At 41.9% G+C, this 18,705-nt stretch overlaps 1 protein-coding gene across 1 annotated transcript; it reads right to left on the minus strand.

Moving 5' to 3' along the window:
* On the minus strand, positions 1-18,656 carry PDCD10 (programmed cell death 10). The gene is made up of 8 exons (XM_075570626.1): positions 18,502-18,656; positions 9,463-9,667; positions 6,595-6,648; positions 2,993-3,110; positions 2,433-2,559; positions 1,925-2,003; positions 1,250-1,332; positions 1-486 (listed from the first exon to the last, which is right to left on the minus strand). Exons 2-8 carry the CDS (start codon positions 9,556-9,558, stop codon positions 405-407), a joined length of 639 nt encoding a protein of 212 aa, XP_075426741.1. The 5' UTR covers positions 9,559-9,667; positions 18,502-18,656; the 3' UTR covers positions 1-404.
* Positions 18,657-18,705: the final 49 nt, after the last annotated feature.

The following is an 18,705-nucleotide window of genomic DNA, read 5'->3' on the forward strand; positions in this document are numbered from 1 at the left end:
TTTAACAGATGTAAACTATTTATTGAATATTTGCCACCAAATATTGTTAAATACATAATCTTGCAGCTTTTTCGGTTTCAAGTTAAAATGTCAGAAACACCAGTATTTACAATTCTTATAAGGAATGTTACATAATGACACATTAAGGCGTAAATTCTTTTGGCTTATAATTCTGAAAAGAATGATAATAGCAAAAAGTGATTCAAAATCTTCATCGTGAGATTATGAGAAGCTACAATAAATCTTACAAAAATATGGTGTAAGATGGCAATAGTCCCATTCAACATCCTGCATTTATGTCCCTCTGATGGAACCGATAATTTATACAGTCAAAACTTAATTTACATAATAAAAGGTAGCTCTGTCCGCCACTGAAAATTACAGCTCTTCGTCATATACAGTTTTCAGGCCACAGTTTTGAAGGTCTGGAGTATCAAGTTGGTTTGATGAATTAGGCGGTTGGCACTTATAAATACATTTAATGCCCTGTGAAAGAAAATAAAAGTTAATTAGGTACAAGAAGATAGCGCAAGAGAGTTTGCCAAATAATCAAACCCAATGAATTTTATAAGGAAACGGACGTTACTTTTTATCTTGATCCTCCATTCTATCTTAGTCTTACAGTTACAGACTGACCCCATAGCGGTTGGCAGATTCAGAGTCCCTAACCTTCCTATTGTTCGGCCTTTCTTAGTTTGTAACAAGTTCTTCTATCTTTCTCTGTCCACTTTTCTCGTCTTTAATCCCACTTCAAATTATTAAACAGTGCATATAAAAAAAATATGCAAGCAACACATCATACAAGAAAAAGTAATTACCAAAAGGATACATTCTCTCTTATAACAAATGCTAGGAATTATTTTTATTAATTCGGCTAATGTTCTAATCCAGGGGTGGACATCTTCAGTCTTCAAGGGCCCCCAACATGCCATGTACGGGGGATACCCCTGTTTCAGCACAGGTGACAATCAGTATTGAGCTGCCTGTGCTGAAGCAGGGATATCCCCAATACCTGGCATGTTAGTAGCCCTTGAGGACTGGGGTTGGTCCCTGTTCTAATCACTTCTCTCTAAGCCATTCAGACCAGAAAATGTACTCTTAAAAAGTTGAGACGATAACTCAGGCAGATTTCACACCCCTCGTTAGTATCTGAAAGGCTTTTTTTGTGTGGAAATGATAAACCCGAGCAATTACACCTTTGAAGTGGAATAACTAGTTATTTCATTAAATCTAAGAAGATGATACTTACTTTCCATCTTTAAAATATGTTTTCAGAGTGTCGCTAAAACTTTTGGAGTATTTTACAAATTCTTTCTTTTGGTGCTCAAGTGCCTGGAAACGAGAGACAGATAGAATATCACTGAGTAACCATGGCCAAAGAACTCGCACACCACTGAGAAGCCATCTGGCCGCAGTTTACGGAAGACGTTATAAGATCAGAGTTGGAGAGGAAAGTTTATACACACATTGTTGTCTTGGGGGTTAAAATGAGGATAGTAAACAGAAATCTAAATAACCAAGCCAAAAAAAATTAAATAACCAGTGTGTGTGTACGGCTTTATTTTTAGCTCGCCATCCAGGAACATGGCACTTTACTATACGTGACATATTACTGTATAGCACAATTGGAATAATTGGTTCAGACAAAATAGGAAAAAGGAGTCCCTGTCCCAAAGCACTTACAATCTAAGTGGTAAGTGGGGAGAACTTGGCGACAGAAGGAGGGTGTTCTGGTAAGGTCTAAAGTCAGTGCATCCGAGATGTATAGTATCAGCCAGCGGAGCTACCCATATGCTGCTGCGTTACAGAGGTGTGTTTTAAGAAAGGTCCTAAAAAAGGTGGAGAGCGTGCCAGTCGGATATTGAGGGGGAAGAACATTCAAGAGTTGTGGGGCAGCAAGTAGAAAGGTTTCAGGAGAACTTACCCTGCGGTTCTGGTACTGATACTTTTTGAAGACGTTGTTGACTGTGTCAAGAAGTTCCTTTATTGCACTTGCGATGTCTCTGTTATTAAATAAAAAGGATATTTAGATTACTATCTGGTCTCCATTTTTAAGGGGCGTCAATAAAATGTACTAGAATGTGTATTAAATGCACAGGCTTTTATATATAACTACAAGTTCAGTACTCAAGGGCCAATAAAAAGGTTTTCAGGGCTCCTTCAACAAAGTAATTTACTTGGCTCAAATGATCAGTAAGGCAACTAAAATCTGGCCAGCTGGTGGCCCCGGAGCACTGAGCTTTAATAATGTAATGCAAATGTGCTCGCTGTGACCTATAGCAGCAGTGTGTGGCAACGCAAAACAACTTAGCACAAGGTGTGTTCTAAGAGTTCCATCTCAGCTTCACATTGTAATAGAATATAAAAGCACATTCTGGAATGGAACCCAGGAGACGGGGTCAAAACAGGACAGATGTACAGAAATCTCTTACTTGATTGTCTGAAGGAACCTCACTCTGTCATTAATTTCATCAGGAATCTTGCTTAGAATTTGTTTAAGTGCCCGTGCTTTTTCATTCAGCTCCTGAAATTCTGGCTCTGGCCTTTCAATCATGTACTCTGAAAAAAAGCATACAAACACAAAGCCCAAATTATAGTTAACAGTGCTAATAATAATAATAATAATATAAATAATAATAAAAAACAAAACAAAAACAAAACAATAAAAAAAATTAAAAAAAAAAAAAATCACCCTACACTTAGCAGTACATGTAGATGACAAGTGTCACGGGCCCGGCGGTTCTGAGGGGGCCCAGCAAGCCTAGACAGGAAGTTGGACCGAGGTGGGACCCATCCCTTACTACCATCCGTCCTCCAGCCTGGGCCAACCTCTGTCTGCTCTACCGGGCCCACTGGAATTCCAGGTAATAAGGGCCCCGGCTTGTGCCTGGACCCACCCTCCAGCACATCACAACTACCCTTCAATATACATCAACATATTTGTATTATTTTTAATCGGATAAATAGGTTCGGCATTCCAAGTTTGGCTCACCTTCAACATCATCGGCAGCCATGCGCAAAAGAGACTCTGTAAAGTTGACTTGTACACTCTTCTTCTCCAGGATTTTTGTAATGATGTCTTGTGTGAGACCCGGATTCTCTTTTTCTGCCTAGGTTAGAAAAAAAACAAATCTTATACCACCCAGCGTGTAAAACGCAATTAATTAGTATTCACAATGTGTTTTTCTTCCCTAGCACGGCACAGAGTATATGGTGCCTGAGGTACAGGAAGATAAAAAGAAAACTAGCTCAAGGTCACAAGGAGAGTAGGCGCTGGGATATGAACTAGGTTCCCCCTCATTAGAGCAAGTTTTCTTACCTCTAAGGGATACATTCTATATAGTACTCGACCGAAAGTCTTCATAGATCTCACTGGGGATATTCAGCAGAAAACTGCATGAGAACTGTCACTTCGGCAGATCAAGAATAAGGCCCTAAGCATCTTACTACACAGCCCATCACTTCCTAGATTTATTGCAATAGCAGACCATGAATGTTCTTGTCAAGACGGCCTGAAACGTTGCATTAAAAACACAGACCGTTTATTTATTGAGCAAATAAAGTAACTAGAAAGACTGCTACGCACAACTGCTAATACATCACAAAACAAGTTATAAGTTACATTTCAGCAGATTCTGAGACCTTCAAACACCCTTAACTAAAAAAAAAAAAAAAGCTTTTGGGATGAGAGTTTAGAAACAAAACCTGATCCAGAGCCCAGAAAATGTGGAGTTATTATTACGTTATTTAAAAGTTACAATTCCACGCAGCCGAACCCCCCCCCCCCCAAAAAAAATCATTTGTAGAGAAGCTAATTGGCTTCACTAAACAAATCTAACCATGCTAAGCACATTCATGGCTTCAAGGAAAGGAGTTTGGAAGCACAAAAGGGAGCGACCCAAGGCAAGCTCGTTTTAACCCCCTCTGTCTGTCAGAGGGGCAAGCAAGTAGAACAAAAAAAAAAAATTCACAGTCCAAAACTGAATGATCAACTATGACTGATCACGGCAATTGAACTCAAGTTACTGCACGAAATACGCATTACTCTGCTTTCGCCATATTGAAATGGGTCCAGACGCAGTGAAGCGACAGGACTCAAAAAGGCAGAGAATTCCATCTCTGAAAACACTTGGTCGTGTGAACCACCCATGCAAAACAGAACTATGCAAAGCAGATCACAAAACAACCTGTTTAATGAGAATACGCATGTGGCATTGGTAATTGTAGTGGTTTATTGGCTTGCACCATCAACTGTTCCTTTGCCTTTAGAGAGCAAGTAAGGGGCCAGGAAGGGGGCTCTGCCTGTGCAAGCACATGCTAAACATACCGACACCAGACAAAAGAGAAGAAACCAGATACAAAATAAAAACAAAATCACGTCTCAGCTCAACAGGTGTACAAACTAACTTTAAACAATGATTTCAGAATACTTGTGTCAGATTTGGGCAAGAGACACCAATTACCCAGATATAACCCCTTAAAATAGGTCACTGCCTGTAGTATGTATTTATGTCTTTATTTACATAACACTTGACAGCGGTAATACACGTGACAATCATATAAACAACAAATAATACAAAACACATAATGGAAATAAGGGCTTCAGACATAAAAGTAACATTTAGGAAAAGGAGTCCCAGCTCTGAAGAGCTTACAATCTAATTGGTAGGTAGAACAGAGACAGTAGGAGGGCATCCTGGCAAGTACGTCTGCAAGGGGCCAAGCTTTATATATGAGGTGTATAGTATCAGACACGGAGCTACACATATGCTTCGTTAAGCAGGTGTGTTTTAACGTGGATCTTAAAAGGTGGATAGAGATTTTGCTAGTCTGATATTGAGGGGAAGGGCATTCCAGAGGTGTGGGACAGTGTGAGAAAGGTTTAAGGCGGTGTACTCCACTTTCATCCTAGCAGGGATTGCCCCTTTAAAGTGAGCCAATTCAAAACGATCACAGTTGTAGCGCGTGGGCACACAGGCAAAAGGAAATACGGCAATTGCCATTCAGCACCGTAAAGTTTAAATTAAAGAATAAATTAAAGAATAAATTTCCCCTCTTCGTATCCATTCTAGTATGGGCATTATAGCTGCCAGATGATGTACAACCTGCTATATATAAGAACAGCAGCATACAGAATGGTTCAAACTGCATTCCATATATACGTCTTATTTTACTCCCACTGATTAGCCACCTGTGCTGAAGCAGGGATATCCTGAGAACATGACCTATGAGTGGCCCTTGTGCCCACCCCTGGTGTAGAGGTTGAAGGCAGTCAAACTACAAGATTATTAAAAGTATGATTGATTGTGACAGTCAGCATCCAGAAGCAGACTGCAAATCTTCTACGTCTATACCAGCATGTAGGTCACCTTGGCAAATAAACAGAGGTGCAGAGTGTCGCACGAAACATCTTTAAATAATTACATTTGCATTCCAACTACAGTACTTGCTTCCCAGGTGAGAACACTTTGCAAGTAAAGTTTCAGGCCTGACCTTTTAAAGCAGTAACCTCTGCATACAACTTGGATATAAGTGAGCGCGCGGAATCCATCACCAGACAGAATTTGCCGAAATAGCATTAGGTGTTATTTGAGGACATAATAAAAAATGATAAACGTTAAGCTTGTGGGGCACATATGGGGTCTTCCCCTTCACCAAGATGATATTGGAGGAAGGGTTGGAGAACAAAGCAGAAGAGATTGAGGGAACAACTGCAATGCTGCAGTACTGAGAATATACACACTATAAGTCCAAAAATTCATTTACTAATTTATTATTATTAACGACTTTGCTGCCTGAGGGGTCATCACTTTGCAGAACAATGCGCTGCTCAGACAAACTATGGGGTTAAAAGCTATTACATTTCTTAGCACATCAGAGGCATTGACACTAGTGACCGGATTTAACAAACCATTATAGATATCATTTTTTTTTTTTAAAGGGACGGGGGGGGGGGGGGGGGGGGGGTGGGGGAGAAAGGAAAAATCCCCCCTTCGTGGGAAGTTGGGGTCTCCAGAGCTGCACTGCATTCATTTTATTTCCTGCACCCCGTTTGCCAAGATAAACACCTTGAAAAGGTGCTACGGCATCTCAATCTGGTTTCAAGGTCCCACAAAGGAAGCCACAAGGGATGACGTTCCAGCTTCCTATAGCCCTGTGAGACGGAGACCTTTAAACATCCATATTGTGTGGGCCGCCACGTATCTGGGGAAGCAGGGGGTCCCTCGGAGCTGAAATTAACGTGGTTCAGGTCCAGAGAACCCCCTGCTTCCCACATGCGAGATACAACACTTTAAAACCCCCACCTTCCCCAGCAGAAATGCTGCTTTAATGGAACAAATTAACTGCATCTGTATCAACAGTGACAAAGATAAGGCAGTGTAGGAATTTGCATAACACAAATTACCCTCCACATAATGATCATTTCATGTTAGCTCAACGCCTGCAGTACCAGTGGGAAACAAAGTGCGAGAAGGGATGATTTAACTGCTTTAATAACCACAAAACGGCATGTACACACGCTTTCCCATAGAAAATATCCAATAAAATTCAGCACTGAACCCAAAGCTCTTTGTCGTTATTGAAGCCCCTTACCTTTATGAATGCTGCCCGGAGTGTCTGAGCTGCTGAAAGATTTACACGTTCTAGCTGCAAGGGGAAATAAATAAATAAAATTAAAATACATATAGATTCATCAAGCCATATTATGCGTTTTTTCAAAGAGCTGCACAGAGGAGCATTCATCTACCCTTATCCAATTCAGTGAAAAACAGCTATTCCATTAGAATTAAGAACGAATACACTACATGTACATGGGTGTTTGTTTTTCTGTGTAGATGAAGTAAAGTAGGGTAGGAGCGATACCTTTAATAGCCAACTTGTGGTTAAAAACAAAAAACACTTTTTTTTTTAGGAGGCTGAAATAGCTTGTAGTTTATTTATACAGGATTATATCCCAGCAAGTCTGGATATACAGATGTGTGCGAGGGTGGGGATTCAGTAATATCTGATAAGGGATATTGGTACTCCATGACATTTTACCGGTCAGACTCTAATCAGTTAACGCAGGATCGAGTAACAGCGCCTCTTATTGGAGATGACACACCACACATTTAACTATGTTAATGTTCTAAGGCAGAAGTGGCCAAATCCAGTCCTCAAGGGCCACCAACAGGTCAGGTTAAGGAGATCCCTGCTTCAATACAGGTGGCTCAATCCTTGTGCTGAAGCAGGAATATCCTGAAAACCTGACCTGTTGGTGGCCCTCAAGGACTGGAGTTGCCCACCCCTGTGTCAAGGTCTAAAGTGCAAGATTTCCAAGGCTGAAGATCTCTATACAAAAAGCTGCCCTAAATTTTCCGAATACGTTTCGTTCACAGTGAAGTCCGACCTAAAGACCTGCATAGATCACATGAAAATCCTGCTCTGAACGCCAAATAAAAATCAGCCATGACCAAAGAACACACTGAAATCCCTTTTCGCAGTAGAGGTCAGAATCCAGCATTTCGGTCATTTTCCCTTTTTTGTGAACCGATTCGTGCAGCCTGAATTTGACCCACTTTTGTTTGTCACAGTTTCCTCAACAACTGCAATGCAGTTCTGAAAAGTACCAAGATCCTCAACTGCAGAGTTGCACTGCCTTATACCTTCAGGCACAGAAGGGGTTAATCACAGCCGCTATGTGCTAAAACAAGAGCTATCTTTAAGTGCTGAATGCAGCAACATGAAGAATATTACACCACAAGGCTTTAAAAACTAATGAAACCATGAACGTCTAAACAAATCTGCATCGTCTGTATTTCACAGACCTTTAGAGAAAAAGAAAGCAACTGTAGTTGATTTTGCAGCATCTGCATGTTTCAGTGTGTAAAAAGAAAACATTAAACCAAAAGCAGTGTGTCTAAATGATTTCCTATTGGACAGCTTCCCATACAGATGCACCAGCATTATGGTTTACCAGCTGCCCCAAGAATAACACAATGGCACTTCTGAAGCCCAACCTCTGGATGGACGCAAGTTGAAGGCACTGCAACGCACTGCACAAATTGAAGCAATCATTTCACACACAGTCCTTTATTCCTCGCACACCCCTCAGTGCTCATAAATCACTGTTAGCATCTCCGAAGACTCCATAAAAAGAAAAAAAAGGAAAAGCGCAGCAGAATTGCCCATAAAATGTGAGAAAAAATAAATAAAATAAAACCTTTATACACAGATAACAGAAAAGATTGTGGCTTTGTTTATAGGAAATGTTACGAGGCAACATTTGTATTTAACCTAAAACGACATATACTGCTGGCCTTGAGCAAGAGCCCACTAAATCTTTGCAAGATTTTACAAATGCTTCCCCCCCCCCCTTTTATGATGGGGATACATTGTGAAATAGTGCAGCATTTATCTGATAATTTATACTTTTTCTGGGGCCTTTTAAAAAACACAGCTCCCATTTCAAATGCTCTCAGAACTTGTTCATACAACTCTACCAGGATTACCTGAAAGCAGCAGTTTTTCAGATTATTAAGTGGTGTTTAACCTGCAGCTGACCCAGGTTAGGGATTACTGCTAACGTTGGAATCATTGCATCTTCCCATTATCATTATGAATCACTAAAATAAAACAGTGTGCATCAAACTATGTGGTATTTATTGATCCAAATTAGGTTTTCAGGTTGTAGACCAGTTCTCTCCCATAAAATAAACATGCTATTTACGACCTGTGTATAGGGAAACAGATTGTGACTACACATCTTTGTATCATTTATTTCCCGCTTAGATTGAAACAACAATACTCCACATAGAGCCTTCAAAATCGCATGAACTGCCACCGTTCATAGAAGTCTTCACAATAACTGTACATTTAGGTGCGAAAAGCAAATTTTCCCAAGTTAGCCATTAGCCTAAATCTCAAAAAAAGTCAAACGGGAAAATATTGCGCCCATCATCAATCCTCATGTTAGTGTTGGTACGGAATTTGATTTTATTACAATTTAAAAGGAACCTTAAGCACATTTTGTAAACAACGTAGCAATTTGCCTGGCTTCTGTCAGCATTTTATTACACATGAAGCAATGACATAACTTAAGTTGTTTGTTAATTACGTATCAATCTTTACTGAAACTCCGTCGTATGACCCAAACATGTCTATATGTAACAGGTCACGTTACCTATTCAATACTCCTTGCATGCCTGTGCTCCTTAAATAACCCATGAGCCACTTGGTTCTATAGGACTGTATATAAAATTAATTCAGCAATACCCCAGTCATACTAGATTTTTAGTATATTTATCAAACATCTTGCTTAGAAGAGAGAATAGGCAGGCAAGCCAAAAACAAATGCATGAATGCAGTTCTGAGGAAAAGGTTGAGAACTTGTAGTCAAATCCTAAATTTTGGCCTTGATTGTAGTGAAATATTAATTAGAAATGGAAATATGCTACGACTAAATATAGAAGATATACCAACCTCGTTAAAAACTGGGTACATAACAGCATAAAGGGGCATGGAAACCATAGAAGTGGTCTCTGTTTCATTCTTCATCTCTTCCATTGTCATCCTCATTCAAAAAAGCCCCGACTGTTAGAAAACGATGCTATGGAAGCCAGTTACTCTGCATTCAGTGTGGTCGGCCCCGTCTTTCTAACTTCAGTAAGAAATAATCCAATGTCACCTAAAAATGGGGGGGGGGGGGGGGAATGGAAATAAATTACACACAGAAAATTGGAAGATTACATTCACATATACCTCAAAATAGATTAACCTATAAACCAAGTTGGGAAATATATGTTGAACAAACCCGGAAAATATGCCATTTAAATATGTAAAATATATTCAAAGGAGTCGCTCTCTCCTCTAATCTGTCTTGCAAAAGCCCTACGTCAGGATCTGGATAAAAAAAAAAAAAAGTCATGCCCGAGTTAGGCATGATTTAAAAAGTTATTTCCCCTAAGGGAGCACAATGAATTGCGGAATTAATATCATTAAAGGCTTATTTGCACAGAATTTAGCATAACGGCCGTCAAAAAAACAAACAAAAAAAAAAGCCACGCCATACTTTTTACTGGAGTAAAACACTTCATGTCAAGTTATTTGTTTGAACGAATACTACGTTATGATTAACAGGAGTTAACGTTAAGTTAAACAGCCAACGGGGCTTAGGGAATCTGGGCCGAAGCTTGGCTAGAAGTCAACAAAAATAAGCTGCAACAATGTAATTCTTTTAAAGCTGAAACCGCCTCCTGCCCATTGTTTTGTAACCCTGAAGCTGAAAGGTGCGTTTTTCAGCTCAACGGACCTCCTGGTTTCCAAACTATTTCCCCTGTCGTCTCCAGGGGTAACAAATCGGCGATTTAAATGCCCCGCTTCATGCAGGCCCACCTATTGGCCTCTGTGAGGCACAGCATTTAAATACTGGTAAAGGTAGTGCTGGAACTTTCTCCCAAGTCTCCTGGTAGCCAGGCGGCCACCAGGCTGAAATTGGCGTGACTCGGCTCCAGAAAACTTAGTTTCCACCTAGGCAATACATATTTTTTTTTTTTTTTTTTACAAAAAGCAGGGGGAGTTGGTATGGGGTTTTAACTAAAAATTAGCCTTAATGTGTATGCACTCTACAGGAGATATACAAAGTGTAAAAAAAAGACAGATACTTATATTTTTCATCCTGAGAAGTTCATTGCTAATCACTGTGGTCACTGCTTCATCAAAAACCTGACCTTTCCCTCAGTGCTGCAGTCTAAATCATCTGGAGAAGGTGGGTGTGCAAATGGGCAGGTGTGCGCTCTTTCAAAAAGAGACCAAAGATTAGTGATGAATTCCACCTTACACAGTCATAAATGAGATCACAAATTGCACATTACTGCTACCCGAGAAGAAAGAATGTCCTGATTTTATTTGACATTTCAATGCCTTTAAATCTACATAACACCCATAAAGAGGGGGGGGGGGCAGCCTAATATATAAATGAATTGGAAATAGCTAAATAAAACGGACAGCAAAGAAGGCCACAGAGAACATCTTACTGCTGTATATCCTTATCTATAATTTACAATATATTTGCGCAATACTTTGCTTTAACCTGATGCTTTTCACATAACTTGGACACATATTAAGATTAGAATGGTTTGCACGGATATAACAGGTATTAGATGTTTAATTTTGCAAAGCTCTTTTTTTTTTTTAAAAGACTGTTTTAGGGGGGGATTTTAAAATATACCCATCTCAATAGGATGTAAAAATGAACAGAACACTTTCCAACCAAAAGTAAACTTTGTACAACAACAAAAAACACTCATAGATGCGTTTACCGCTACACTGCACTCACCTCTTAAATTTCAGGTAAGAAAAACCTCAAAATATTTGCTTTGCAAGTAAGATTTTTTTAAAAGTTTTTATTCCCAACTTAAATTGAAGGTGCATCATTAAAAAAAAAAAAAAAAAAAAAAAACATCAAAGGGATTTTGCTTTTTTTTTTTTATAACAATTTTTTTATTGGGCACAATCAGATATTGCAGTACATACAGGGGTGTCATGATCCCATGACAGTGATGGTTATTACAATCTGTGAGTGACCAAATAACAGTTTCCGTTCTCTTTAATGGGGGGAAATAGGGGGAGGGTAGAAAGAGGGGTGGAGGAGGGAGACATACAAGGGTAAGGGAAGGGGGGGAGGGGTGGGGAGGAGGGAGGGAGAGGCATCGAGGGAGCTCCCTCTCTTCCTCTCCCCCCCAGGAGCTGGGGGGGGGGAAGCGCGCGCCTGCCAACGCAGCCCATTTCGCTTGGGTCTATTTTGCTAACCAGGGGTCCCAAGTATTCAGGAACGGGGCATTTTCTTTTGGAGCATGGCTGTTAGTTTCTCCATAGTCATAACTTCCTTAATTCTCCTAATAACTGTCAGTCTCGAGGGGGCTTTAGTCTGTTTCCATGCGGCTGCTATGGAGCATCTGGCCGCCGTCAATATGGCTGTTATTAGTCTGGACATTGGAGGGGGCAGATCCTCTATTGGTTTGCTCAGCACCAGTGTCAGCGGATCCATGGGTAGGGACAGTCCCAAGATTTCGTGTGTGAGCTTCTGGATCATGGACCAGAATCTCTGGACATGACCAACAAATGTGGGCCATATCCCCCTTTTGACCACATCCCCGCCAGCACAGGTCAACCGCGCCGGGGTAGATCTGGCTCAGCCTAGCGGCAGTCGGGTACCACTGGAATAGGATTTTATAGATGTTTTCTTTTATTGTTGTGCAAACTGATGTTTTTGGGGCCTGCTCCCAGATCTCCTCCCAGTCCTCCAGATCTATTGGAAGACCTAGTTCCTCAGACCACCTTTGCATGTATCGGTGATTTGGTGGGGTGGAAGGCGACTCTAATCCTTTGTATATTTGAGAGATCAGGCCTTTTTGGTAGGTGTTTTTGGCACACAAAGTTTCGAATCTGGTTAGTTTAGGGAATTTGGAGGTTGAGGAGAGGGACATAAGGAAGTGCCGAACTTGCAGGTACTTAAACAGGTGGAAGCCCTGGATCTCGAATTTGTCCCTAAGCGCCTGGAAAGTAGCGATCTCATCTTTCTGCAGCAGATCGGCCACCATCCTAATATTGTGACTCTGAAATTGGTCAAATTAGCTTGGGGAAGACCCTGGTGGGAATTTGGGGTTCCCGAAGATGGAGGTGAGCTGTGAGGGGGATGCTACCAGACCATACTTCCCTTTGCATTTAAGCCATACTTCCCAAGTGCATCTCATTGCTCCCAGGGCAAACCTTGGCGGTTTGGCCCCGCTGCTGCCAGTGGACCACATTGCCACCTGGAAGGAGAGGGGGCGAGCGTAGTGAGACTATCTCTAGCCAAGAAGCTAAGGCCGGGTCGCAATTCCAAACTACAGCCTGCTTCAGCTGTGCTGCGAAATAGTATTTTGCTAGGTCGGGGACCCCCACACCTCCTCTCGCTCGACGAGAGCATCACTGACCGAGGGACTCTGAGCTTTTTATCGTTCCAAATGAATTGGAGAATTAGAGACTGCATGTTTTTAAGCGATGTTTGTGGGACCGGAATTGGGAGGGTTTGGAAATTATACAACAGTCTTGGGAGGACGTTCATTTTTACTGCCGTCATTCTCCCAAACCATGAAATTTGGTGACTTTTCCAGATTTCTAGGTCTTTTTTAATCTGACTAAATAAGGGGGGGGGGGGGGGGGTAGTTGTATTGGTGGGATTTTGCTTTTTAATACAATGTCTAATAGCCGTTCTTGACTTCGCAACATTGCCCCAAATGTATAATTTACCCATTAAAAAATCCATGATAAATTATGTATTACATTTTGATGCTTGCCAAAGCATAAGGCCTCGGCCATGTTAACTGCTTGCTTGCTGAAGCGTGCTGACGCGCGCTCCCGCTCAGCACTGAGCCCCTACAGTCGCAATTAGAGCAGCTTTAGCAGGGGCTCGCCTACGCAAGCGCGCGGAAGCGTAGGTCTTAGCAGATTTTAAAATTCCCCCGCATGCCAGCGCGACATGCCGGTCACGTGACCGGTTCGCCCAATGAGGGCGAACCAGCTCCATGATGCCACTGGCCTGCCCCCTGACGGCGCGCAGGGCAAGCAACCGCAAGGCCAGGGAAATCACCTGCTTTCCCTGCGCCTCAGCACGCAAGCGAAGAGCCTGGACGAGGCCTAAAGGTTAGCAACGAAACTTTTAAATAAAAAAAAACTTAAAAATTGGTTTTACGTGACTTACTGTAAGCCAATATCAAAACTAAGATGTCCTGGGGAGGAAAAAAAAAAAAAAGTTTGAGAAGTTAGAAAGGACGTAGGCTAGTAAATAGAAGTTCAGCATTTGATCCAAAAGTTCATGAAGTACCTGTTCTGGGAATTGTTATATCTACATCGATCGGAACAGATAAATTATCTGAGATTTTATGGAATTATATTGTACAAAACCCCATAAAAATTAGCAAATTACTTCAGTAAATATGAAGCAACAAATCCAGCATTCGTTCTTAGATATCTGCCTTAATACAGATCATTTGTAGATACTAGGATACAGCGTTCCCAGTGTACCGTGCTCAACTGCAGGAAATCTTTAAATGTCCATTTAGAATAATGCCTCTAATTGAGGAAAGCAGGGAAACACCACTCTCTGCAAGACATATGTGTAAAGGTGTCTCTGATTGTATCTCCTAAAATGTGGGGGAACTGTGTTATATTGGTGAGTGTCAGTAAAAAATCTCTGACCTCCCAGTAACACAATATGTAGTATCCCCCTGGAGAAAGGACAACAATGAATGAATACCAAAACCGTAATAAACGGATGGGTGTACTCACAGTAGAGAGAAGTCCTGTGTAGTGAGTCCCACGGCGTGCATCACGTTGGGAAAAGCAGCAACAAGATATCCTCACGGAAAGAACGGAGCACAGCAATTGCAGTAAGAAGGGGGCTAGATACCGCTATTAAAAATCCTTTATTCCATGGTAGACATCATGGCTGTGCTCCGTTCTTTCCGTGAGGATATCTTGTTAATACAGATCATGACATCAAGTAACCCAACCGGTCTCCATTAGAAAAGTGGGTGTGGTTGGAAGCAGAGAACCACGTACATGGGGTGCAGCTGGAAATTAGCCAGGAAATAGCTCGGTGTTACAAAATGTGAGCCTGCAGCATCAATGCACACACTGAAGAGAAACTACACTCGTTTTGACAGTATAAATGTGGGAAGAGCCTTCACAAGAAGGAACACCAGCCTGTCCATTTGTGGGGCACTAAACGAGAAACCTATATATCAATTTTAATATCCCATCATCGAACTGGAAAAATTTAAAATGAGGTGTACAAATATCTGAAGACATGCATCATTAAAGTATCCTCCACTACTCATCAAAACGATATGAGATAGTTAAATAAATCCTTTTTGTTTTAGGATTGACCAATATTTGCAGCTTAAGTAGTCATAACATTTCTTGTCCAGTCCCTATATAAAATGCTACAACATGATCCAAATGCATGATTGTGGATAAAGGTCATCACAATGTAATGATGGGAATGTTTATGTATTGTGTCTGTAAAACACATTCTCCCAATAGCATTCTGACTGCGACGGTGCTCGCCTTCAATCAGGAAGCGGACCAGCAGGGGTAAGGTAGGGATGCAAATAAACCGACCAGAGCCCCGGGACTAAGTCCTGTAAGAGTATCAGTAGTCAGTATGGAAGCAGGGCTGGAGGCAGAGTTACAAAGTCCAGGAGACAGGCAGAGATCAGTGCAGGTGGAATGCAGTGAGGTCAGGGTCACGGTCCAGGGTCAGCAACAGGGAAATACAGTGAACTGGGAAGCTACAGGGATAGGTACGACACAGCAATAGGCAAGCCACACGGAAGGCTCAGGAACTAGAGCCCAGAGTGGCCAGGAACACAACTAAACGTATACAATGATCGGACAGGAACTGGGAGTCACTGGCTGCTATTTAAGACCTGGAACAGGTGCATCCAATGACAGAGTTCATAGCAGTCAGATAAGGGCAGGTTCCAGCCAAAGCATGGACTGGAACCCTTACACTGACAAATGTATCCTGTTATATTTTAAAAAGGAAGACTATATAAATAATACATTTAAAAAAACAAACAAAAAAACGTTGTTTATAGACGACTACATCACCATTTGGATCAGGTATTAAGTTGTTATTTTTTTATTGAACAGTAGAATATGAATGTGACCACATTTGGGCTCTTGAAGTCTTCCTGAAATCTTTAGCTATTTACAGGTCAGATATTCTGCCATGAAAATCCACACCAAAAGAGCTCCTTCCACATCTACGTATTTCTAACTAATCTACAGGGCAAGGCACTTGGAAGGGGGTAAGATGTGAGAAAGAGTGTCTCAGTGAGTAAAAGACACTGACTTGAACTGAATTTGAAGCAGGGGAACCTGGTTCAATTCCCGGTGTTGGCTCATTGTGACCTTGGGCAAGTCACTTTATCTCCCTGTGCTTAGGCACCAAAAACATAGATTGTAAGCTCCATGGGGCAGGGGAAATGTCTCTAAAGCGCTACATAAAAACTAGCAGCGCTATACAAGAACATGTCATCATCATCATCATCTTTCAGTTGCTCCTAGATGTTGAACCCACTTGTAAATGTACATTCTGCAGAAATGGAAGGGAGAAATTGGATGATGGTGCTCTTGAGATTGAGGAATGGGAAATGATATGGGAGGCAGTAGTCACGAGTTCTATATGCACAACCTTGAAGGAAAACAGCCAGAAACAGCTGGTCCAGTGGTACTTGACCCCAGTCCAGTTTGCACACAATCCTGCTGTATCACCTCTATGCTTTTGGGGTTGTGGCCAAAATGGCTCCCTTTCACATACATGGCATCACAATCCTGCCCACCGACCATGCCAGTTTGGAGACAAATGTTTGCCCCGATTAGCTCAATGCTAGATGAGGATGTCGCTCCTGACTTGTGGTTTGCCTCGATGGGTAGGCCCACACCTGACCTACTTTGAATGTCAATCAAACTGGCAAACCAGATCCTCCTGCAACTAGGTGTGCAATAGCGGCCCCCTGGAGACAACAGAGTTCCCTATATTAACGCCATCAAGCACAAGGTGTGGTATGTGCTATTCATGCAGCGAATCACAGCCTTCATACGGGGCAATACCCACACACTTTCAGCAATATGGGGAACATGGCCGATTGCTGAAGGGGGTACAGGACCTTGATGCAGTTATTTGTGACGCATATCTCAGGTCCGATGAGGACCATGGTGGGTGATTCCTGGTAGAGTCAGAGGTGAGGAGACCTGTCTCCCCTCCCCCCTCCCCTACATAATACCAAATAATCATTACCTGTATGAAATTGTAATGTACTATGAATACTATTGTACCTATCCCTTTGTCTCCCCCCCCCCCACTAAATATGCTGAAAAATAAACAGATGTATATCCAGCACTGTCTAAATTCTAATAATCTGGGAGAAAACCATTGCCCGCTAAATAAGGCAGAGAGGGAGGAGGTTACAGATCCAGCTGTCAGTTAAATGGACACTTCATTCTTATAGTGCCAACTGATTTTTTACAAGTATATGAAAAGTTTCTGTTACTTACAGGAGTACACATTGTCAGCATCTATCAGAGTGAGATAATCAGTGGTTAAAGTGATAATGTGATAGTATGCCGTACTTTATCTAGTTTCAATTTTAGAAATGCGTAAACTATTTTATTTTAAAAATGATTCATCCTCTTTAATTTAATTTTTAACTGGGTGTAGAAAGCCCAGCCTATTACTATAAAAAAAAAAATACTCTATGTACAGCGTTGAAGCACAGCACGACTTAATAGATGGTGTACATTTTAATAGCCATCAAGGGAGAAAAGAAAATTCACATCTACTAGGAGTTGCAATACCTTCTATTAGATGAACATGACCGTTCTTGAGATTTCGTACATGGGAATCAAATGATTCACTCACTTTTCTATTCATCAGATGTTAAATTCACTGATACAGAGTGCCAGTAAAGATAACAATGTTGACAGATCACTTCTGGAACGGGTTACCCTAAAGCCACATACAGTATAAGAAAGTCTGATATCATAACCACTCAATTCTTAAGCAACCAAATCCGCAATTAATTCAGTTGACCAAAAATGTAAATGGTTTTAGGCGTACGCGTATCAATATCTTGAATACTTAATACATAAACTGTTGCATAAGAAATCCCTTTCCACACATCTCAAGTATATACTAGCGCAAGTAATATTACTTATTAAAAAGGTCCAGTCCAACGTCACAACATGCAAATTAACAACTTCATTAACATTTTACCAGTTTGCAAATTTAGGCCCCAACCACAAAAAGCACTACATGAAATCCCTGAATATAACAATATATATAAAAAAAATGTGTGACAGTCACAAGAGGTGCTGTAGACAAACACCCACACAAATATGTATAGGTTAACCTGCCAAGCCAGAGAAGCATTGGGGGATTTGACAAGGTGTTGGATCGGGCTGTAGAAGTGAGGGTAATCTGCACCGTTTTGGGGTGGTTTTAGAGCAAGGGTCTCAAACTCAGTCCTCAAGAGCCACCAAAGGCCGGTTTTTATGGATATTCCTGGTTCAGCACAGGTGCCTTAGTCAGTGCCTCATTCAGCCACCTGTGCTGAAGCAGGGATATCCATAAAAGCCGGCCTGTTGGTGGCCCTGGAGAACAGAGTTTGAGATCCCTGTCCTTAGAGTCACACTGACAAGTCAGGATAAGGTCACAAACAAGATAGGATTGGAGGGGAAGGAGAGAGGTCGGAGGAAGGGAGAGAAGAGAGGCCGGGGGAAGGGAGAGAAGAGGCCGGGGGAAGGGAGAGAAGAGAGGCCGGGGGAAGGGAGAGGAGCGAGGCCAGGGTGTAGCATTACTCAGCACACAGGGCAGGCCCGGGGGGAGCTGGCAGCGCAGTGACAGGCCGCCCCTGGGCCCAGCGGGTCACACCGCGGTAGGAAAAGCGGGGGGCTGAATATAACCGGAGCTACCTGCGGTCCGACGGAAGGTCGAGGCTTCCCCGACTGTGTACTACAGCCCGGTCCTGATTCACTGGCACCGGAAGTTCGTTATAGGAAGTGTCCGCTGTCCTCAAGCAGAAACAAGGCGTTGCCCGGAATCAGTCCGACTGAGTTTACCTTTCTGACGGGCAATTTTTCATGGGGGTACGACGGGAAGTGTAGTTCGCTAGAGCG

The sequence above is a fragment of the Ascaphus truei genome, chromosome 14 (assembly GCF_040206685.1).
Source record: "Ascaphus truei isolate aAscTru1 chromosome 14, aAscTru1.hap1, whole genome shotgun sequence".
Taxonomy (NCBI): Eukaryota; Metazoa; Chordata; class Amphibia; order Anura; family Ascaphidae; genus Ascaphus; species Ascaphus truei.